At 43.9% G+C, this 24646-nt stretch overlaps 1 protein-coding gene across 2 annotated transcripts; it reads right to left on the reverse strand.

The window, feature by feature from the left end:
• Positions 1 to 162: 162 nt before the first annotated feature.
• On the reverse strand, positions 163 to 24323 carry LOC124195964 (MDS1 and EVI1 complex locus protein EVI1-A-like). 2 transcript variants are annotated; one of them, XM_046590682.1, is made up of 8 exons: positions 23262 to 24323; positions 6003 to 6057; positions 4128 to 4305; positions 3509 to 3809; positions 2542 to 3440; positions 2084 to 2470; positions 1561 to 2022; positions 163 to 1260 (listed from the first exon to the last, which is right to left on the reverse strand). In XM_046590682.1, the coding sequence occupies exons 2-8, from the start codon at positions 6040 to 6042 to the stop codon at positions 1254 to 1256; spliced, it is 2274 nt and encodes a 757-aa protein (XP_046446638.1). In that variant the 5' UTR covers positions 6043 to 6057; positions 23262 to 24323; the 3' UTR covers positions 163 to 1253. The 2 variants fall into 2 exon arrangements, with proteins under 2 accessions (XP_046446638.1, XP_046446630.1); XM_046590674.1 differs by having other exon boundaries at positions 163 to 1232; positions 23262 to 24312.
• Between the last annotated feature and the right edge of the window lie 323 nt (positions 24324 to 24646).

Consider the following 24646-nt stretch of genomic DNA (forward strand, 5'->3'; position numbering starts at 1 on the left):
CACGAAAATGAATGCTTCGGATTTGAAATAGTCTTTGCAAATTGCAAGTGTGAGGTGACTGAGCTGCATTTCTTTACTTTTGTGCTTTCTTGTTGCTGTTTTTCCGTGTTAATTGCTATTTTTTGTTAAAACTAGTAGCTGTGCGTAAACAGTATAGAATCGTTTTGTCTTTCGAAATGTGTACTATATTAATTGAACTGCAACATACATATGAAGAAGTCTAAATTATTTACAAAAAAAGTTGTAGCGAGGTAGACACAATGAGACTATACGAATTATAAATCATGATGGGATAAATCATTAAAGGAAATCAATGAACACTAGCAAAATTTTGCTGAATCAATCCTGTTAGACGTTAACGAGAAGTGCAGTTAATGCGGTCATTTATTTAAGGAAAATTTACGATATCGAGAGGGCTGATTAAAACAGTGTTAGACAAGATGTTTAATTAAAGGGTTTTTTTTTCAGGGAGGCCGACACGAAATAAAATATGTAAAACGGCTTAAAAAAAGTACCAGTATGAAACTATGGACACAAGAACTAAAGTAGTACTGGGAGTGGTATACAGGGGAGGAATGAAGCAGAGCACAGAGCTACAAATACAAACATTTCTGCTCGTCCGTTTATCTTGACATCATCAGGACCACTACGCTTGCAAAGTGACAACGGAAACAATGGAATGAGATCTCACGGACATTTGAAATAATTCAACAATACGGGAAATTCTGATGCCGGGTAATAATTCTTTTTATATTTTTTTTTATATTCGTTTGATTGATTGTTGTTTTTAACTCGCAATTTCGAGCCGGACTTGGCCATTGGTAGAACGGTTGCGATCGCCGGTGGAATCCTGGCTACTGAATTCATCGTCTGATTGTGGATGTTGATGGTGCTGATGTTGAAACTGGGCGGCCAAAAGACTATCAGCCGTCACCTGACCCATGAATTTCCGGATATCAGCAAAGTAAGACGAAGTAACGGCCGTCTCTGGTCTCACCGAACCAGAGCTTCCAAGGTGGGTATCCGCTGCATGCACCTGTTGCATCACCATCAGATCGGCTGCGGTGGCCAAACCTTCCGGGCTGCTCACCGTTACTTCCGGGCTAACGGACAGGACACTGCTGCAGTTTGCTCCACCATCAACCCCGCCTGCGCTGCCATCCATTTCGTGTTTCTTCAAGTGCCGGTCCAGGTTGGTCTGCTGGCCAAAACAGCGCTCGCACAGCGGGCACCTAAGCAGCCGCATCAACCAATCAACCACTTCAATTAATTCAACGTAAAGTTAATACATTGGATTGTACAAAATCAATGCTCAAATTAAGTGCCAAACAGCTAAGTTATTTTTTATTCTTCAAAAAATTTAATACATTTTACTGCAATATCCGAAAAATTGTTTACCCTCTGCTACAATATTTTCTATACGAAGTAAAACTGTGAAACTTTAAATTCTCAACATCACGAAATGCAAATCGCATCTTAATTTATTTTTACGCTTCATTTTTGCATATTTTAATTTTACTTTCGAATTATTGAGTATCCAGAATAGAGTTATAGGCCTACCTGAACGGTTTCTCCTTGTTGTGAATATTGCGAACGTGTCTCTGCAGGTTGGACGAGATGGAGAAGGAGCGATCGCAGTATTTGCATTTGTAAGGCTGTTCGCCCGTGTGAGTCCGCAGGTGGCGGGTCAAGTTGGCCGAGCGGGGGAAGACCTTGCCGCAGAACTTGCACGAGTAGCGGTCGCGCGATTTGTTGATCACAGAACCTGCTCCACCGATGACCGACGGATTGGAACTGGAACCTGGCGACGTTCCACTGCCGTTCATCGCCGCCAGATGATCAGAGTGCTGGTGATGATGATGGTCGTGGTGGTGGTAGGGTTTCGGTACGGAGAGGTGCGGGTTGACCGGATGTTGATGCCCACCAGAGCGCCGGATCAGATCCAAATTGTTTCGTAGGGAACCGTTTAAAGCCGACAGAGCACCAAGACCATTGAGCAAAGGCGTAAAAATCGGAGGACACCTGCGTAAAAGAAAGTAAACGATGAAATAAGGCCTATAAATTTGACAATTAATATTCATACCTCGTCGGTAACAAATGGTGATGGTGGCCTGATAGAAACGATGCGTAAGAAGGACGTCCGTCAGGCATCATCCGGTGGTGAAAGTTCATTGCTTCAAGCATTAAGGCCGGATGTATCGGGCGCGGATAAGCCAATCCGCCGTGTGATGCGACGGCTGATTGCTGCTGGTTCAGGCTATTACCGATGGAAGCGAGCAGAGATGGCGGTGGAGGAGGAGGGTAAGCTTCGATTTGTGGCGGTGCCACCTCGGTTTTGATCTCTTCAGCGCTGCTGTTGCTGCTACACGGAGCCGGTTTGATTGTCGAAACTGGGCGCGATGGCAATGGATCGTTTTCGCCCTCATTTTCAGCATCTTCATCGACTAGCAAGGAACGCTGATCGCTGCTTCTGTAACAAAAAAGATGCGGTTAGATTTATGTAACACAATTAAACGGTTAATTATAAAAAGGCAAACGTACTTGGGAGTATCACGTTCGTTTTCCTTGGTCGATTTCGAGAGATCCAGCGGCTGTTCGCCAGATTCCTTCATTCTTTTCTGGTCGCTAGCCACTTCCCTGTCGCTGTGGCAGCTTCCGAGATTGCTGCTGCAACTGCTGTCGCTCCGCCTAGAGTGTCGATCCGTATCAGTTTCATTTCCTTCTCCGCCTTCATCACCTGACGATCGGAAGCGTTTGCGGCGTCCCAGCTCCGACGCAAAGCTGGATGAAGCCACCGAACTGCGGTCGTCTGTCACGTCAATGTCTGATTCGTCCGAACCATCCTGCTCAGACGGTTGGCGATGCCGGGGTGTGGAAGTTGCGGCCGGAGTCAGGCAGCCCGCCATCACTGATGGATAAGATTCGTTGGCAGCGGCCACGGCCGCAGCCGCCGCCGCCGCCGCCACCGGAGAGAAGTGATGGCTCAATCCGGCGGCGTAGGTCGACAGCAGCGACGAATTGAACTGCGGCAGACCCATGGATGGCGTCGGTCTGTACAAGTGCATCAGGTTCATCGGCTGCTGGGCGAGTGATGCCGACTGATGACTCGGCTGCAAAGGAAGTGGCGGCGGAGGCGGCGGAGGCACCATGCCGCTTCCGTTGCTACTGCTATTGCTATTGTTGTTGGTGTGATTGTTGTTGTTGTTGTGGATGGCGCTATAAGAAGCGTGGCTCATCGGGCCGGCAGAAGAAGAAGCGGCCGCCGCAACTGTTGCCGTGTCGCAAAATCGCCGATGCTTGGCCAGCGAAGTGACGGTGCTGAACGGTTGGCCGCAGCGTTGACAGCGGATCTGCAAGCGGCAGTCGGCGTGCATGCGCTTGTGGCGGCACAAGTTAGAAAATTGGGTGTAGGCTTTCAGACAGACCTCGCATTGGAACGGCTGCAACCGAAAAATAGATTGTTAAAAATATAAATTTGATAAATGTCTTTTGATGGTTCTTGACGTACTTTGACAGAGGAATGAATGTGGGTATGTTGTTTGAGTCCCGACGACGTGGCGAAGGTTTTGCCGCACTCGGGACAAGCGTGAGCGCGAGCGCCGACGTGAGATGACCGGATGTGGCGCTGCAAGTTCGACGGATCGGAGAAGACCTTGGCGCAGTGCTCGCATGGGTAACGCCGGCCTAGACCGTGCTGGACGACAGCGTGGCGAGAGAGGAGCGGTCGGCAGCTGAAAGCTCGTGAGCAGAATGTGCACGGATAGCGACCCAGAGGAAACTGGTGAACGCTCACCAGATGCGAATCAACCCTTAAAAAATAAAAAGAAGAAGAAGAATGTGATTGTTAGAGCTGTCCGTTTATTTTTCTCAAAAAATAAAAGGAGATCGACTCAAAGCTGTAAAAGATGTAGGCACGTGGACATCAATACGAAACATAACATTTTCTGCGACTAGGAACTAAATTTGAATTCAATAAATCTGTCAGTGTCGGATTATTCAATTTCGCTTATTTTTCTGTCTGGTTTTGCAGTCATATGGCCGAGACAGTGACCGATAGTTCACGCTGTATATTTTATTGACACGTACGTATGCAAGTTGACTGAAATGAAATGTTAAAAAAGACTTACTGGTCGACGTCGTGGAATGGTTTATCGCAGACCTCGCAACGGACGGGAAGGTCGATGTCGTCGCAATCGGTAAGTCGCCCGTTTCCGTTGTGGCTGTTGTTGATGACACCCGATCCTCCGCTCCCGCCACCTCCGCCAACTCCTCCTCCAGCGCTGTGGTTAAAGTAGCGCTCGGAACCTTTTTTTGGCGATTTCAGATTGATAATCAACTTTTCGCTCAAACTTTGACACTTTAAATAATCAGACTGCACAATTGTAGACACACGAAATGTTTGGTCAGCAAATGAATTGTGTAGATAAGAGAAAACTGAACTGATCTCGACTTGGGAACGGAAGCAACTGTCTCTAGTTTGATTCGTAACTCGCTCCTCTTATACATGTACTACCATTGTGATAATCGTTATATGCTGGGCCGGGAAAGAGAATATAAAGCGAGATATAAAGATGGCCGGTGGAACAAATTTCGACAAATCACAACCACGCGCGCCGCGATGACACAGGTAAAAAAAAATAATAATAATTGTGTACAAGTTTGCTGTATATCCCGGAAAAAGAAAGGGGGGAATATAGGTAGGTCTCTGGATCCCCTATTCATGTGTATAGGCTACTATGGTCACTCATAATCAAACAAAACACTACCGGTTCTTTAGGACACCGTGCTGTACACACGGCTGGGCTGCACTATCGAAGATTTAGTCTATTGCTGTGTACAGTGGACAATGGGGGCGTGAGAAATTTTTGATCAAACTCGAAGGGTAAAAAAAAAGGGAAAGAAAAAATGACAAAGCAACTGCCCTGACTGCTGTAGATGTGGTGGAAAGAGGGTGGTCAGATTCGGTTCGGTTTGTATGTATTTGAAACATGTGATGGTCTCGTTAACTTCCCTTGCGTCCGTCAACTTCAGCTTCGAACATCTGCTGCCCACTCTGCTTTTAAAAATAACTTTCGTTTGGCTTTTGAAATCAAAGCAATCATCATTACTCTATCCAATTTAATCACACTGACTTTTTTCGGACGCTGATTTGAATTGTATTTTGTTATCATTGATGGCATTGGATAATTTTGTTAAAAACGATTAAATTCTGGTAATTTCACAAAGACAATTTTGGTCAATTATCAGTGGCATTTTCATCTCTAAACTTGTTTAAGAATATGCAACAGTGCCGGTAATAATAATGCCTGAAATCAAGTAAGACTGAGTGAGACCGGGTGTTGTCAAATACTGTAAGAATCGTTATAGAGGCCTAACGTGCGGCATGTGTGTGTTCAGTCTGTCGACTAATATTTATGATTCATCAGTCACGGTGGTCGGTTGACTGCACGAGAGGACGAAGGCAGGGAAGTGGTGGATGTCAAAAGGTCAGGTGCGCTTCACCTGGCTTATTTTTCGTCATTGCAACTGCTTTATACGTGAGTCCTGCATGCTCTGTATATACGAATCACCGGCAAAGTCACCGGAACCCCAGCACAGTCTGCAACACTCGACACACACACGTAGCCAAACAAAAAAATGCGACGAGCTGCACAGATGAAACTGCTGTGGGGGGAAGTCACGTGATCCGGTCGGCGCTCTTCCTCCCACCTGCTTGACTCGCAATCACCCCAACCGTGAAAATTATCATTCTGCTCTTTCTCTCCCCTCACCATTCCTTTCACACACAAAAAAACAGCTCTGATTTACGGCAGCAGCTTTAATGTCGTTTTTGTTCTTTTCCATTATTTGAAGCCTATTGGATACTGAACGAAAAACCCATAGAAATCTTTCTTTTGCCTAGGCAATAAGATGGTAGATTGCGGCTGAATTGCTATTCTACTAATTATACGTAACGCTGCCGTTAGGGTATTAAAAGTACATGTGGAAGATGATGAACTTACCGGAGTCGCTGTCGGTTGATCGATCGGCAGAGCTCTCCATAGAGGCCAAAAGAACCTGCATCATCATATCAAATCAAAAACCAAATTATTAGAGATTCTAGACTGTATGATTTCTGGACTTATTTATCTTTATTATTACAGTTATAAGAACGCCGCTCTGTAGTGTAATTGACGAAAAAAATAAATGGGGAACACTATCATCGGCATAAAGTAAGCTGGTACGTAGTAAGTACAATGTCATATGGCAGCAGCAGCAGCTAGACCCCCAATGCGATGACGGACCCACACAAAAGACGACAAGAGTGGCCTTTTCCGGGGGCGTTGTAACATAAAAACCCCCAACGGAAGGTCCAATCCATATATAAAGCGTCCACAAAAACTGCAATGGCCGAGAGTGGGCACAAGATTTGCCGCTTGCGGTCTATCCAGAGTCTAGGGCGGTGGTGGGGGGAGAAATAAACGAAGCCAATTCGATGGCTATATAGACGCGTATAGTGAATAAAACGGAGGCATAGAATCTAGTATAATAAGGCCTGCGTGTCTATAGGATCATTATCAGTCCATTTTGGCGTCCTGATTCTCTCTCTTTTCCCTATTATTACGTGTCAAATGGTTCCCCATTTCTTTTTTGTCTTCTTTGCATCTTTCTCCAGTCACACTCGCAGTTGTGTAAGCCCCTGCGACCATTAACCATTCAGCCCGGTCGGAAACAACAACTGAAATGCTTCCGATGCTTGGCTATATATCCAGCAACGCTATTCAATCGGCTAATTTGAACGAAAAGAGAAAAAGGGGGGTGTACAAAAAGCGGAAGAAGAAGCTGAGGAAAGTGAAAATGAATCAAAAGAAATCAAATATAGAGCATAAAAAAGAGGCACTGGACCGCTCGAGGGTATAAAAGAGAGATTAGCTCTATTGATGGAGAAGAGAGAGAGAGTGCGCGGGCAACGGATAGCCGGCCTGCTCGCCCATCCGCGCCGTGTTAATGGCGGTCACTTTACGTGGACTACGTGACCCGCATTCAGTGGACGTCGATCTTTTGTCGCCAACAATCAACCGAGAAACGAAAATCCACTGGGCTAATGATCCTGCGGCTGCACCGCTGACTTGAATAGACGCGCAAAGTTCATTGCGCCAAGTACTGTACATAGCAAAGCATTGGCCGGCTTTCAGGATCAGAATTCTTTTAATGAAGAAAAAGCCTTCGTCAACTATAAGCGCACGTTTGGCTATTCGAACCATCAATTCTAAAAGGATGTGATATTTTTCTTGATGGTACAACCAGATCCTACATTACTTTTGCATGTCTATCTTAGAATTGATGAACGAAAAGGAGCCGGACAATATTGGAAAAGTCCATAAGCCTAGAAACGAGTAAACACTATCCTGTAGCGATGCAGGATGCATTTGAGTTATATACAAAGGCCCTACAAACTGTACACAAATAGAGGGGCACGCTGCCGATCGGCAATGGCGTGCCAGAGTGAATGCCAATCTATTGAAAAATTGCCAGTCCCTTCTTTATAGATATGGAAGAGAAGATTTTATCTATGAACCCACAAATAATAGAGACGGAGTTTGCCCATTCTTCTTGAGCGCTCGACCGCAACAGAATCATCTCCATATGGCCATCGCACACACCTCCGATTTATCTTCTATACACACATGTACAATAATAGGCTACTGATTGGCTCTATTGTCGCCTTCCGCATTTTCCGTCGCTAGCCTACACACACAAGTGTCCCCCCCCCCCCCTACCACCTTTAATTTTCAAATGGAACAGCCGAAAATGGTCCGTTCTACCAAAAGGCGATGGCACGACTCGTCAGTATCTAATGACCCTAATGACAGAATCGATTTGTTGGGGCCCTGTCTCGCCCAACGCCACAGTAACTATTTTTCTTGTCAAGGAGAACGGTAGTCGGAGAATCTACAATGTACATTTGATCATCAATGATTGTCGCCCGTTGGTCTCTTCCCTGCTGTCACGAATGAATTCAAACGCCCCACAGTGGCGCAGCACATAGATACGCTGATGAAGAAAAATCAATCTGTTGGATTCGTATCCTTGCACAGCGATAGTTACGTAAAGGGCCTTATAGACTTGTACATATCTACACTTTCTTTTATATATAGACCCTAACAACGAACTCCCCCCACAAAAAAAAAATGCCTGGCGACTCCCAACGAGTCTGATGGATCAATTTCAATCGATTGTGCTCCCTGGCCGGCTGGTCTATACACACTACATATGCCTCCTATTGGAATCCCTACATGTGCCGTATAGCCAGCAACCACTAAAACCTTATACTGGATGGATACGGCAGAACCGTGCGCGTTCAATATAATAATGCGGAATAAGAGTGTTGAGGGGGTATATAGTAGATGGCATGATGGGAGGAGACAAGAGTAGTGGGGGGGGGGGTCGGTTATCCATAAAAAAACGCGGAAATAAATATACCGAGAATCAGCCTCTCTCTCTATGGATAAAATACAGTAGCCTTGTGTACAGGGTTGGGAGATGGGTGGGGGGAGGCGGGAGAGAGAAAAGAGGCCGCTGTATTATGGAGTGTATATATATATAGACGATGGAAATACGATGTGGTTGTTGGTGAGGTTTTCTTACCCCATTCACATTGAAATAAAGGGGCGACGAGAGAAAAAAGAAAATGTGGTGCCGCCGCCACAACAGCCAGCAGTAGCTATTCACGCTGTACACGACAGCGATTGTCACTTAACCCGCAGTATATAGAGTGCGCCGTCTGATCTCTAAGTGCTTCCTAATGACAGGCCGTGCAGGAGCAGCAGCAGCAGCAGCTCATATAGTAGAGAATAGAATGAGCGAAAGCGGGGCGAGATTGGTAGAGTGAGCAGAGCAGATATTGAGAATATTGTGTGTACGTGTGCCACGGTGATGGAGAGCGTCGAGCGCTTGTATAGATTTGAGACTGAGATAAAAAGAGGAGAACATATAAAGTTATAGCTAAAGCAAAAAAGAAAACTGATTTTCTGTTACAGTAAAAGAAGAAGTTGCAAGGCCACAGGGAGAGTTGACACGAGGCAAACACAACTTCTCGCTTCATGGCTATGAAAGTCAAATCAAATTAAAAGAGTTGATTGGCCATTAAATGACTCGATTCATCAGCAGACGAGCGTAGGTGTGTAGTAGTCATTTCTGTCCAAACTTCTCAAAGAGTTTTATTTGGTATAGCCCAAAAAAGTTTCTAGTCTCGTATCGATCAAAGAAGATTTTTAAAAGAGACAAATTTATGACAGTTCGTGTGGCGACAACGGACGGATGTTGTCGAGTTGGGATGTCGCCCGAAATTCCTCGTGTCAAACATTGTCCAAACGGCTCAAACATAAAAGTCTATCGGTTGTAGTAGACACACGAGCGAAGCGCAATATTTATGTAGGGCCTATGTGTGGGGGGGGGGGGGAAACAATGACATCGGCGACGTCTGCTCGTATATAAATGGCACCGAGGGAGAGAGAGGGGGCGGGAATTGATTGTGTTGAACCCATTAAGAGCGGATCATAACTCACTGGCAGAGCACACAGTCACAATTCTGCCCTCCCGTGCACGAAGCGATGCAACACAAATATTGTTTGTGAATGCCTTTTCTTCATTTTCACCCACACCTGGCTGTACATGTTTGTACGCGCAGGGAAATGTAATCATTGAATAACCCCTACGGAATAAGCTAAGAAAATCGTATAGATCTGAGCTGGCCTATAAAGATTCGACGAAAAATGTTTTTACAGCCAAACTTCGTAGCCGTTTTACACTGACAATTATATTTCCGCTGTCTGTTTCATTTCCACCCCATTACTTCCATATTTATTTTAACACAACAGATATCAAAAAGTTTCTTACTGAAACACAGGTTTGTCGTCAAATCATTCTGTTTCTATCCCTCCAAGAAAATCAGACTGTTTAAAATTCCGACAATGATAAGTTTGCAAAGTGAAAACACGAGGCAGATTTGAAAACAAACTTGCATGAAAAATAAAATGTTATGTTTAGCCTACCATGTTTTCTAATATCCGTTTTTCACATATGACTTTCCTGCAGGAACAACACTGGATGGATTTGCCCACCAATAACCTATGTTTGTTTCACAATTGTGATGGTTAAATGCTTTCCAAATTTTAAAAAAAGGTTTTCATCTCGAAAAGCAAAGGGCAAATAGAAAAAGTTTACCACGTTTAAACACGATTTTCTTTCAAAATAGATTGTAAAAATAAAAATCGTTAAACAATATACTATTTAATCATTTCAAATTGTAATTTACCTTTCAGCTGAATTTCTATTGTTGTCATTCTGTTTTGTTTGATATCTTAAACTTTGTCTCATTTTTCAAACTTGTAATAACGAAAGCAGACGACATTTTTTTTTCTAATTAGTCATCTTAAGAAATCGATCATTAAAAATCCATCCCTATCTTAAATCCAAACCGTTCAAAAATGATAAAAGCAGTTTTTCTCATCCAACATCCGCTGGACGGATGTCGGAATGAGTTTAGTCTCAAATAGCCAAGAGGGGAATAATAACAACGGAATAAACAGATAAACACGTGTCCTCTGTGCAACCTAGATATGGTACTCGGATTCGATTAAGTCTCTCTTCCTGTCGTGGAATAAAACTAGCCTACACACACACACCCCGGGCATATACATACACAATAGCGGTCCATATATAGGCGTACACACAGCTGAGGTGTCTACAAATGACGAAGGGAAATCTATTAGCTCTTTGCCATGCCTACCACTATACTCTCTCTCTGTGTAGCCTACATATAAAGGAGCTAGAGGAGATACGAGGTCAAATTGTAGTCGAGATAGAGATATCCGGAATGGGTGGAGTTTGGCGGGATCAGTCGACCGGAATTCTATAGAGACATTACGCATTAAGGGCAGGCCGCAAAAACGCGCGTCAATAGGCAATTGTCGTTGAATGGAAAGGGAGAAATGAGAGTTGAGCGGCAGCTATATAGCGAGGAACAAGGAAGAGCACGGAAAAATAGAGACGAGCTATATAGCGTCTAATAGAGCAGGCCATAGAGACACGTTATACTCTCCATGATACTGATATATACATATAAGAAGAGCTCGGTGCTATCCGGCAACAGCAGCAGCAATGAAGAAGATGTCACCTTTTATTATCAGCTGCAGGCACCAAACAAACCATGTTCTATACCAATACATATTATATATAGGCGAGCGCTATAGAATTTTAACACAAAAAAAAAGGACCCCCGCCACCCGATCTGAATAGGATCATGTACAGGAGGAGGAGACCAAGAAGAGAAAAACGGCGAGCGGAATTCCCTGGGCTGTTGAGGGGAAAAAGGGGGAGGCAAACCGGATGAAAAGGATCGTTTCCAGCACATTATGCCCGACTGTGTGTGTATAGAGACGTCAATGATGGGAATAAGAATATATATAAGGAGGTGGGACATGACCGGCCGCATAGTTTCATGTATAGCGCCGCGCATCTCACTGTAAACCTCCCCAATAACACCTCCCATTTTTTGGGATCCGAGCGTTATAAGTCTTGACACACGGGCGACTATAGAGACATGTCCATTGAAAAATAGAGAGGCCTTCTTTTTTTTTATTGTCTGGTATATATATATGCCTGATGCGTTTGGGGCGTATATATAATATGGACGCGCAGAATATTTTTATAAGAATACCACATTGTGGTGAACCAACTATTCCATCATTTCTGCTCTCCGGCAAGTCTTTTTTTCCGGGAACGGATCCTCGGCATCACTTTCACGCCCTCAAATTTCATTCAGAAATTTTAGAGCATCAAACTGTCAATTAAACAAAAATTTAAAATGCTTTTAAATGCTTTTTAAAATCGAGCGGAAAGGAAAAATTATTTCTTTCTTTTAATGTCTAATTTTTTTTTTATGTAAAAATATGTTTGACGAAAACTTCCGTGTTTGTCAAAAGGTCCCTATTCTAACCCAAGCTAATAAATAACGGTCAGTGTGAAAATGGATAGAATTAAAAAAAGGTCAAAGATAGCACGAACAAACACAGCTTGCCACAGCCTACATAGACTGTACAATCATCGAGTTGCTCCTTTCATTTATTTGGGACTCTATTCCGCCCAGCTGTAGGCCTTGTATACCAAATATTATTAACAAGCATACTGGGTTCAAGTTGATTGGCTGTGCAGGCACGTTCAAGTGCACAAACAAAAAGTCTAAGCTTCAAACCACAGGTGTGAAAATTAACCCTCTCTTCGACCATCATTCTTCTCAGCTGAGGGTCAGCAAGGAGGAACTTGTCTTGACCTTAGATATGTCGAATTCAATAGGGAAGAGGGTAAAGCGGTAGGATGACTCGAGGCTATCAAAGCTATGCATTATTGTTATAGATAGAAGAGATACTATCCTGGATAACTTGTAAAAGGAAAAAAGGAGCTGGTGGTCAGTTGAATCTATTCAAGAAAAAATGTACATCTTCTCTTTTATTCCAACAAAAGCAGCATGGCCAATGCATTTCATAGTTTGAAATGCGCGTTACATGTCTTATACTCGAGGCGGCGGTTCTCCCTTAGTATTTTTCTCCAGACTTTTGACGTGTTGCAAACACCTCGTCTCCCATTGATTTCCTTCTTTTCCTTCTTTATCGGCCTTCTTCTTCCCAATGATAACGAATTGTCCCACGTCTACCCCTCTCACATGTCTTCGTTGGTCATTGAATAGAACCCTTGTATGTAGCTAGGGTCGAAATATAAATATAATAGGCGACCCGATGGGAGAAACTCAGCCCTGTACCTCCTTTTGATAAAGGCTAACTTGTACACACAGCAGCCAGCCCAGCGTATGCAGGGGAGATATAGATTTCAAGAGTTTGCACCCTTCATTGACGCGGCACATATGTAGAAAGAATAAGAGACGATAAGGAGAGAGAGAGAGAGGAAAACCGTGTGTGGACGGCCAACAAACGCGCACAGGAGCGCTTTCTCGCCGGCTGACAATTTCTATTCATTGGAAAATTTTTCTTCTCTTCTTCCATTTTCATTTTTTCTTTTTTTAGGTGGGGCTAAAGTGTGATAAAAATAATAATCTAAAGAATGGGAGGAGGAGGGAGAGATGGCCTGCTTATTTTCTTCTTCTATTGACTATAATTTCATTGTTATATCGTCCGTCCGGATATACAAACTGAGCGCAGAGCCTATTATTCTTCCATTTACAAGTTGTTGTTCCCATCTCTCAAATTTTGGTACAATGCAATTCAAGGTATTGTGTGATTGCGGCGTTCATATCATTAAGAAAACGGTGTGAAATCTATTTTGATTTTTTATTCCCCCAATGTTTTTTAAGCCTTTTATTATTTCGCTCAGAAATTCTACCAGCTGACAACAGAGTCCAGCAGAGAGTCCGACGGTGAAAATTGGATGGCAAAAATAAAAATGTTGGGAGCTGTTGAGCCGAAGAAACGCCCCATATAGTAACTGCCCAAGTGATTTGAACGCTGACATAGCTCCCAATTTCCCAGACTTCTCTCTCCAGCAGCTTGTAAAAATGTAAACTATATTACAGCCATCGTCGTTTGTGTTAACGAAAAAACTCTCTCACAGTCGTACACGTCATCACAGTGTCACGACCAAAAGAGACAACTGCCGGAGAAACAAGAGAGTCAGATGACCTACTAGTCAGTTGCACCCTCTTCAGTTTAAGCAGAAGTGAGAAAAGAATTATAAACGACATGGAGAGAGAGAAAGAAAAAATAGAAAAGAACATCAATACAGTTTGGACAAGAGAGAGAAAATCTCTATATACAACGGGCCACTGCGTTTCCGGCCCCTTCAAACATAACCCAAAAAAAACCAGCAACCGCCACCACCCCCGTCGTTTCAACCCTCCTCAATGTTATGATGGGGCGGCCGGCCGTAGAGAGAAACAAAAAGAAAAAAAATCTGCGTGTTGAGAGAGAAGATGAGGTCATTTTCCCATCAACCACCGTTTTTTTTTTCTTTTCCTTCTTAAAGAAAAGAGTCTTTTGACGTTCATTGAGAGGGGACGAAAAACATCAGCCATATAGTTTTTCTTTTCTTCAATTAAATTTAATAGCTCTCTCTTCTCTTATGCCAACACCATTTTTTTTTTTCACTGTTTAGTGAGTGAATGAGGAAAAGAAATAATAGGAGGAGGAAGCTCGGGAAAAACCAAAACAAATGAGAAAAAAAAAAAAGGGCCATCAACCAATGAGAGAAAGTGGCCTGGCCTGGCCTTCGCCGACAAGTAGCCATAATTCTTACGGCCGAGTCTTCACATAAGCCCCGCCGTCTTACTGCGCATAGATCCAAACAAACGTTAAAAAGAGGTTGCGCGTTATTCACGGTCGGACGTTGAGTGTCGATTATCCGCTGATTTATCTCCCGAAACCGAAATAGAGAGAGAGCCCCAAATGAGAATTGAACAGTCATAACACCACAGTTCCCACACACACACACATCAGGACTCCCTTTCAGTTAACTTGTTAATTTTTTATTAGTATTGGGCTGCTGGACTTGATTTTATTTCCCCCTTTTTAATCTGATCCTCCACTTTGATTTTATTATGTAAATATAATGTTGCCGGAAAATACAAGAAAAAAGAAACACGGCCGGTTATCCTGCCGGCCCATCTCGCCCTTTTTTCCCTTGTAATTTGTTAGTGTGTGTGTGTGTGTGTAGCGGATATTGTGTTACACACACAAGTGTCGACGGCGGAGGAGAGAGAGAGAGACGGGCGTTAAACGTCAATCAAAGGAGATGGTTGAAACGGACTCACGCAAATCAAACGAACCTCTCTAGTGGCCCAGCCGCTCTACATACACACACAAGGCTGGGCGTCATAAATGACTTTGGATATATAGAGTCCAGCCCCATATACCACGGCGGGGGTATATGGCCAGGCACTAAAGTGGAGAGAGAGAGAGAAAGGCGTCGTGTGATGTTCCATCATCATCAACTTGGGCCAGTAGTAAGACGCGTGAAACACACACACATATATATTTAGGAGAGTGTGTGTGTGAATAGACTTTTCTCCGGAGAGACGTGGGCGACGGCCCACTCTCGGCGCCGTGGGGGGATGTGTCACTGCAGCCCAAGGATCGAGGCAATTTAGCCAGCCATCAAATGCAGCTGGAACACGGCAGCAGTACATGGTGAAAGCGGGGAGGGGGCGATGATCTATAGATCTTTGATGCAACGCCTCCCAGTGGCGGCAAGGCACCACCCGGGGCCGGCCTATTTTTCTATCTAAATCTCAAAACATAAGACACACGCCGAATGGGGAGACGCATCACGCAGTGACACGACCATCCCGGGCCCTAGACTGTCGCAACAGCAGCAGCAGCCGGCCGGCCGTCGCTTTCACAATGCGTTGACAATATCAAATCGTCTCTTTTGATACAAAAATAAAAGAGGCACCACCCCCGCTCTTCTGCTCCTGATGTCTCTCCCCCTAGCTCCTATATAGCTCCTTCTCACCAATATTATTAGCAACTACTACATGTTTGTCCTGCCGAGCTGTCGCCATCGTGCGTGTACGGCTCTCTCTCGCTCGCTCGCTCGGTCATGTCGGGCGCTGTTCTACAACAACTGAGGGGGATCCATCGTGTAGTGGGTCGGCTCCTATCAGGAGCCAGACAAAATAAAAAGACTTGCGCGAGAGACAACGTGACATGACACTTGACATGACCGATAATAAAAAGTAAAAGCTCGACGGAGCAAAGAAGAAATAAGAGAGCGACTCTCATTCAATCGACCCAGTCCCATACGCCACGATGATGACATGGGACCACGGCCAATCTTCTTCGCGACAGGGGGCCCACCCCCCCTTGGAAATTCAAACACAAAAACAAACTTTTTTTTTCGGGTTGACAGTCGACAAACTCGACATCTTCTTCTTCTTCCCACCCGCTGATTTTGGCTGATGCGCTTCGATATCACCAACACCTTGCTGCTCCTGAAGCTCGACAACATTCCAAGGGAGAAAAATCTATTATACATGTACTGCTATGTACACTCGGATTTTTGTAGTTTGTGTATAGCAAATAATCGAGTGACAGGCAGGGTCGATTTGTTTGGCCCTGTCTCAAAAAGAACAAATAAGAGAGAAACGTGTGCGCGTTATATATGGCGAGAAGCATCCGACCATCTTTGTCAACATCACTGTTGATTAGACGACAGCAGCACTAGTTGGCTAATGTACAGCTGGAGAAAATGTGTCGTCTTTACCAAACAGCTGGCTGGGAATTAATAATCATCTTTTCATTAGATGAGAGAGATTTGACTCGTTATCGCTCAACAACTCTTGCGATGCACATATTGGCTATGTTCAACCATTCACACCGAGGACTTTGTACATGTTACATCTACTCGTCAAAACAGTTTCAGTGTTTCAAAAGTAATTGCAATCTCACGTGATTTGGCTAGATAATTCCGAGTATTGTAGGTGGTGATGACGTTTCTGTACCATTGAAAATTGTATGTGTTTCCCAATGGTAAATTGACACCCCCGTTTTGACTCGGTTGAAATGATTTTTCTTTATTATTTTGAATCCAACGACTTCCTTGTCGGCCGGTGTTTGTTTTGTTACGACCTACAGTACGTTAGATAGGGGCGATTGAATAACTAATTCTTTCGTCACCTGATGCCGTCCAGCACAAAACCTCTCTAGCTCGCTCGCTTGTTGTGTGAAGCAACGCTATAGTTAATTAGGTAACCACACCCAGGCAACAATCGGTGGCTGCCGAGTCTGTCTGGGTCGGCTGCGACCCTAATTAAAATACTAAGATGCTAACAAGAAAGTTGTTGTGGTTGTTGTTTGGCTTCCGAGAGTTACATCGCGTGCTACAAGTTAAAAAAACAAGATTTTGAGCGCGCAATTTGAAAAATAAATTTGAAACGTCTTGGTTTCAAATCATGTGGCCGAATATTTCGAAGGTCAAAGTGGAAGCTAAATGGAACGAAGAATGAACATTACTCTCTGCTCAAACTGTCAGCGACAGCTGATGCTGGCCTTGTCTCCGGGTTCCGGCCGGTTGCCGGACGCTGTTGCCCCCACACAGCAACACGGACATCATTGGCTGACACGTCCCGCGACATCGGAGCCAATAAGCGACGCCCGCGACTTGTGAAACTCTCATCTCAACGGTTTACATTTCAAATATTCCAGCCAAATCATCTTCATCAGATCAGCCAAATGATTTAAAAAATCACGCCATAGGATATTTAGTTTCATATCTAAAGCCTCTCGTTTTTATTTCAATCTCGATTATTGACTCTGATGCAGCAGCAGCTGATAAGCGAGATGGCTCATTCTGTTCACAACAAACTGAAGAGGATCGCGCTAGCGATGCGATGCGATGGAGAGAGAAGTGACAAAAAACACCGAACAAACCCGAGAGCTAGGGTGTGATTGGCATGGATATCAATTGAAGAGTGAAGAGCTCAAATGCACCCAAGAGGGGTGGAAAGCCTCTGATATGCAACTGTCAATGTGTCAGAAGGACGTATAGAATCAGATCAAAAACAAGCGCAGACCAAATAGAAAAAAGAGAATGTGACGATAGAAGAAAAAAAACCTTGCACAGGATATAACCCAAGTATACTTGGGATATGTTTGCAGCTTGTCCCTCCCCAGTTATTCCCCGCTGGTTGCTGGAACACACAAACAAAAAAGGAGAGAGAAAACCAAAATGAAAAAAATAAAAAGGGAAAATAAATATCAATAATAGCGACGACCTTTTTCTCTTTTTTTTTATGATTTTTTCGCTCTCTTGTAATTCTCGCATGAGCGCATCTGATTGGCACCAGACAAGATTCCCATGTCGACCCGTCACATACCCGAAAAAAAGCCAATGGCTGTAAGGGGGAAAAGAATATAACAATCAAAGAGTCTATACGATATTCGTCTCCGCATGAATATTGGAGCGGCACAGCAACGGTTCCCATCACCCGGTCAACAAAATACAGTCCTGATTGAAACGTCAAAAAATCCGACTTGTTTTGACTGAGATAACAAAGTGACAGGCGAACCAAACTCATCTTTTATCGAAGCAAAGTCCGTGTGTACCTATAGAGTCGCACTTTAGTTAATAAGGTTGTGTAAAACGAACCCAATGGCCCCGCGTCTATTTCTCGTTGCTCGGCAGTAGTCGACACCCTTGTAATCAAGGCTAATTGAATTAGCTGCTGCCTGGATTCAATTCCATTTTAAAAGAATGTACACCCCATTCACTTGTTCACCAATTTAATCAGGCACAATTTAAGATTTCTGTTCGGTCGGCAATTGAGTTTTTCACTTTGGAATTTCGAAAGTGAAATTCCAAAGAAAAGTTCGATGGCGACAGGTATGCAGATTGAAACATTTTGGCTGGTTGACCGATCAAAAGAAGCGCTTGATTGAATTACAAGAGATGCGGTCGAGCGTTTCTGTTTTTCACAGTTGCAGCGATATCTGTCTCGACGGTTTCTATTGTAAACACAGATAGACGAGTAAATAATGTACATGGCTCTATGAAGCGGAAAATCCCGCAACACCTTTACCAACTGAACGTCCAAACAAAAAAGGGGGTTGCCCAGCCAAGAGAAATGAGAACAAACGAAATGAATCAACAAAAAATGAGCCTCCGTACTTTTCTCATTGTCGAGTTGGTTCTGATCCCTCTTGACCTGATTGCATTGAATGTTATTGCCGGCCATGGGAAAATAGGGAAAAAAATAAAAAATAAATGTTTCTCCATAATCACTGGGGCCCTCTTATTGATTGCCATTCAAGTAGACAAGGGCTATGGATATATAGATTGCGATCGTTGCTCTACCAAATAACACACACACAGGTGGAGAGCTATGTAGAGATGTGCCGCTCTCTGTTCATCTGTCTCTGATGTTGGCCGCCTGCCCCCCTAGCGCTTTTCTCACCCGACTAGAAAATAGAATAGAGAAAAGAAGAAAGCTACTATACAGCAGCAGCCGAATGAATACAATCCAGGCAGCACACACACTACTCTGTGTGTGTGTACCAGAGAGGTGTTGGAGTGGAAATAAGAGGATCAAATATCCCAGTGGCCGGCCGGGCCGGCTCTCGGTCCGCGTTCAAGCGTCAGGACGGCAGAGAGGGGACCCCCTCCCGTTTGGCATTCCACCACAAAAGGATGAGTTCAATCAGCCGAAATAGGCTCAATAATGCGACAACACCCGTACACCGCACTCGTTCCTTTTTTTCTCTCTCGGTCGTCAACACGTCACACAAAAGACCTAACTAGCTCCGCCACAATCAACTAGCAATACTACAAAGCTCGCAACATTCATCACTGGGTTTGAAATTTTCAATTTGGTTTTCTAGCCAAATTTTCAAACGTAAAGGACCAAATCTCTGGCCGGTCTATGTATATCATTCGACACAATTTGAAGAGGCCCCTCTTATCGCCAGTGCTCTCTCGACGTCAGTTGTGCCCGTGGTTTTTATAGAGTAGCTGTTACTATATAGACTCTCCTATATATAAAAGATACTGCGCATGAAGTAGCCTATTATAACTGCAAAAGAGTGGTGAATAGAGAAGAGACCCTAGAGAGACTAGAACCCCGAAATATCTTTAGATTTATTGTAACATCAAGTATGTATAGGTGATGGACTTATCGGCAGCCCTCTCTCTATACATCAAAACTTGTCTCTATTTTCGGAATGCAATGGGATAAAAGCGAAAACAAGAAGAAGGAAGAAAAAAAAAAGATCTATATTGGGATAGAAAATACAGTAGCCGCTGTGTATAGGCCCAATGTGTGCCGAAGTATTTGGGATTTTTGTTAAAAAATAAAGGGAATTGATTTCGCTCGACTGCGTTTCAGATCTGTAGAGAAAACGCACCGAAAAAAGTATAACCGTTCCTTACACGTCAATGTGTGAGTGACAGTTGATGTTCGTCATCTCAATCACAACAGAACATTTACAGTAGCCCAGCACGTCTAGAGAAACTTGTGTCTATAGATTAAATAGCTGAGACTGCCACACAACATTTGTCTGACAGTTATAGCGCCTTTAGGCCTATACATTACAATGCCAGCCGATGAGCCGAGAGGAATGTGCTGGACGTCACGACGGGCTTATCCCGCGATGATATCATTCGAAAAAACAAAATTTCGAAACGGTGTCACAAATCTTGTTAGCTTTAACGCATTTAAAAAGTGAGTGAGGAGGATTCTCAATCATCAATCGGACCGCACCGGCCGAGACGTGTCAAAAATCATCCCTACGGCCAGCGTATGTACCTGTGTACATATCCAGTGTGTAAGAGGATAGACACACGCACACATATAATATATATACAGCGCGCGTTTTTTGATTATTATCTAGACAGATACAAGCGATTGTATATTATACATGTATATCCGCGCGCGGCCGCCGATAAGGGTCGTGTCACCATATAGTCCGGCGTGTGTGTTTGTTGGTGGATGCGGCGCGGCTCGGTTTGTTTTGTGTTTGTTGGGCTATCAGCGGACCGGTTCAACAAGTTTGCGCCGTGTATATTAGTGTGGCGGGCGGACAAGAACGAGCAAACGTCAACTGAGCGCCGGGCCCAGGAGCCGTGAAGCGCTATCTTTTTCTCTATTTTCTATTTTATTTTTTTCCCCCAAAAAAGAAAAGAAAAACCAATGTCTCTCGTCCAGAGTTTTACGACCGGTGGGGGGCTTTGAGCTGGGCTCTCGAATGATGGGCGGACAAGCCAGAAAAAAGAGACGCGATGGGCTATGAAGAGACTATCTGGACGATAGAGAAGAGCGAGCGGGGGTCTCTTGACAGATCTATTGGCCTTATTTCATCCACTCATACTTCGGCCCGGTTTTTCCTGGCTCAACTCGGCTTGACCAAGTCTCTCACTCTTATTATTTGTGGGGGCCCACCAAAAATACTGGCGGCACGGCAGCAGAGGAACCCAATCTAGCAGATAAGATAACGAGGAGCACAGGGAACCCACCAGCAGGAGCAGCTCGGACACACAAGAGAAAAATAGCGCACGGAAAAAATATCAGCAAAACTTCGAAATGAAATCTTTAAAAAAATGGTCCCCAGCACCTTGTAACCATTTCAAAAAATGCGACGAATGCGCGGTATAGTATATTAGGTATCGATTGAACCGGATTTTTCCAGACACACTTGATATCTCCCGGAAAAAATGCCCGGGAGACAACAATAAATGAAAAACTCCCATGTTTCGGTATACATTCATTAAAATTTAAAAAAAAGTTCATTTTTTTTCAAAAGTCTGGCTGGACGTCCGTGCCGGGGCTATTGACACGGACATTATATTGCTCACGTGAGTGAATGGTGTCGATGTGAATTGATCTGATCCAACTGTTTTTTTTGTATTTCATCCGCATCGTGTCATTGACACGATTGTGATTGGGATACCGAATTTGTTTAACCATAAACGCTGGCGGATGACATGAGGTTATATCTCTCCATTCGATCGTTTCCTTCAAGGAAGGACTGAACGAAGTTTCACAAATATGTTCCGTGCGGTTCACCGCGCCCTTCCTTGTGCGGGATCGTCCCGTCTCCACCCCAATCTCGCCCTCTTCCTTTTACTCACTCATTTCGTCCCACACATCAACAGGAACCAGATGAAACCGCAGAGCAGTTCGACACACTAGACGGAATTGGTTTTTCGGGTTGCGCGTAATAATAACGGATTTCTAGATCCCCCCCCGTTTTGACTGTACGCTCGTTATCTTATCATCTATGCCCATCTTTTTTTATTTTTCGGTCGACATGTGACATTCATTTAGAGAGAGACAAGTCAAGAAATAACTGTTGATTTCCCCCCGTTTTTACGACACTTTTGGAAATCGATTTGTGGATGATCGATTCAAAGCAATTTGAATATTCCAAGACAAGCTCGAAAGGGTCAGCTGAAAGTTCTAAATTTTTCCAATATTTAAAATGATAATAGTGAAGCCTATGCACAGTGGAATAGTGACGGTGATGACGGATTGAAGCTGAAGCTGCCGGGGCGGAGTTTTGGCTCGAGCTTACACACACATACACACGCCGCGCTATCAACGGAAAGTCATACGTCATACATTTATTTTCTTTCGTTTTTCCCTATATAGCTTCCATATAGGTGCACACACACACACTAGCTGTCGATCCTACATGGCGCAATGCTATTATACAGCCTGTTCTTATATAGCATGCGTATCAAAACGTGTATACACGACGGAGGCGGCGGCGGCCAGGTATGGATGGTGCTAAATGACCAGGTATAGCCTCCCTGTACTTATAGCTTCCAACTCCTCCCTCTTTGGCACGCCGAAACAACAGGAATAAAAATTGATCAAAAAAAGGAGTAGAGAGAAAAAGAGAACCAACAAAAAACCAAAGATGTAAAGGGGTCGAAAACACGCAAATATTGAATAGACCTCAACACAAGCGTGACTGAAGGGCTACAGTCTAGAGAAAAGTTGCGGCGACGATTTTAGACATGACAACGAGCTGGAGACATGCGCCTTATTCCTTTTTTTTTTCTATATAATAACAATATTATTCCTTCTCTATTCTTTTCCCTGTAGGGGACGGCCGCATTTGTTTCTTCACAAACTCAAACCCGCCCATCTCAACCTATCCCCCTATATTAGACACAACCGACCGCTGCTGTTGCACACAGCTCGGGACTGAGGCAATATACACATATAAATTTCTACATACAAATATGTATATATTATAAAAATGGCTATATCATAAAACACTTTCCCGCTCGTCGCCCGGCCAGTTTAAAAAAATTTAAAACTAGCAAAGACAAAAAAAAAATCTCCGACAAATAAAAAGGAGGAGGAGAAGAGATGAATAAAATGAAAAATTTGTAATCTCGCCAATCTTTTATGGCCTCGTCGGGTGGTGGACAAAAACCGGCTCTCGGCGTTCGATTCGATGCCCAGCGCGAGCAACAAATGCGAGCCCGTCTCTTACAAATTCTTACGACGGGAACAAACACACACAAAAAGGTGCCAGGCAGAAAAACCTGCCGGCAGGTAAACATTCGTTAACCGAAAAACAAAAAAAATATCTTTTTCAGTTTAAAACTAAAAGATGAAGCGCTCATTTTTGTCCATCAAATTATTCTCTTAAATGTCAAAGCGTTTTTTTCGGCACGGAATATCTATCTTGAATTGACTATATCGAATCAACATGGCACCGAGATGATAATCAAACTAATAAATATTGAGAGATGAATGGCTCACTTACCAAATGATGATGTGTCAATGGATGGGGGTCAAAGATAACAAAGTGCTGGTAGTAGTAGTGCCGGACGAGTTGAGCAACACTCGACTTTGTTGGTCGGTTATTCAAAAATCACCACTGAAGAAAAAAGTTATGGTTCGCCGACGTCCTAGAGCGATTCCTCCACCGGAATAATGAACCCAAAAGTTCTCTGACGGATGAAATCACACGAATGAAAATTGTCTTCCCTGTCGACGAGTCGATACGAGACGATGTGCGTAGAGGATTTTTGAAACGGAGAAAGTCAAGAGCCGAGTCGAGATGCGACCAGCTGGCCAAAGTGTCACTGCGAAGATGGTCGCAGACGAGTTCACACACCCAAAAAGTGAACGGAGGAGGCTCTTCTTCTTCTTCTTCTTCTGGCGGCCGGGGAGAGACGAGAGAGGATAGATGGGGCCCAAGGGACGACACCGCGCAGATATCGCCACTATCATTGGACGACTGTGATTGAAGCTCCACCTCTCGGCCACCGACGGCGACCAATGGGGCCGGACTCTCGACGGATGATGAGAGACGCCCACCCCTTTTTCTCATCGTCGTCCGTCTCCCCCTTTTCTCCTCCTCATCATCTTCTTCACGAACGCCCGCCACCCAATTCGTGGATGATCTCATTAAATCTTGGTGGCAAGAGACTCACGCCGAGATTTGGGCGGGAAACTGCTGCCGCCACGTCTAATTGGCTCGTTAAATCCCATTTTAACGCAATTGAATTGTATGTATCAGCTGTTCGTGTGCACTTTTGACTCGATACATTTCTCGGCAGACAAGTCCAGGCAAACCCATGATTGGAATGTACTTAAATGTCACTTCAATTTCGTTGAGGCTAACACAACATGCACGAGGCAGAGGTGATTAAAAACAACTGGTAAATCACTACGAAGACACTGTGCGGAATACTCGGAATTGATCATCTTCTCAGTTGGTTATTTCGCTAAATTTGAATTGACTTGCGTGTATTGATTTTAGGTTTAAGGAGACGTTTCTTGCTGGACACTTCTGTGCAGTAACTCAACCGGGCGACATTGTGTCGAGAAATGAAATCAACCGCAGATGTCGCCTCATTTGAGCGGGAATTTTCCATTATTTCTTTGCCTTTTGTAGGAAACTGGAGTGATTTTTATTTAAATCCTATTTCAAGGTCGAACAAAACATTTTCAAAGAAAAAAGATGTTTCCTGAAATTTGCATATTTTGCGTTCAAGGACGTCGGAAGTCGTAAAAATGTTTCTAGACCTAATCTACTGTTATACTATAACGTTTAATTGTCAATTTAATTAATTATATGTTTTTTTTTCAGTTGTAGTGACGTTAAAAGTTCCCACGTCAAATCTGCATATCACGATGAATGAA

The sequence above is a fragment of the Daphnia pulex genome, chromosome 1 (genome assembly GCF_021134715.1).
Source record: "Daphnia pulex isolate KAP4 chromosome 1, ASM2113471v1".
In the NCBI taxonomy this organism is placed as follows: domain Eukaryota; kingdom Metazoa; phylum Arthropoda; class Branchiopoda; order Diplostraca; family Daphniidae; genus Daphnia; species Daphnia pulex.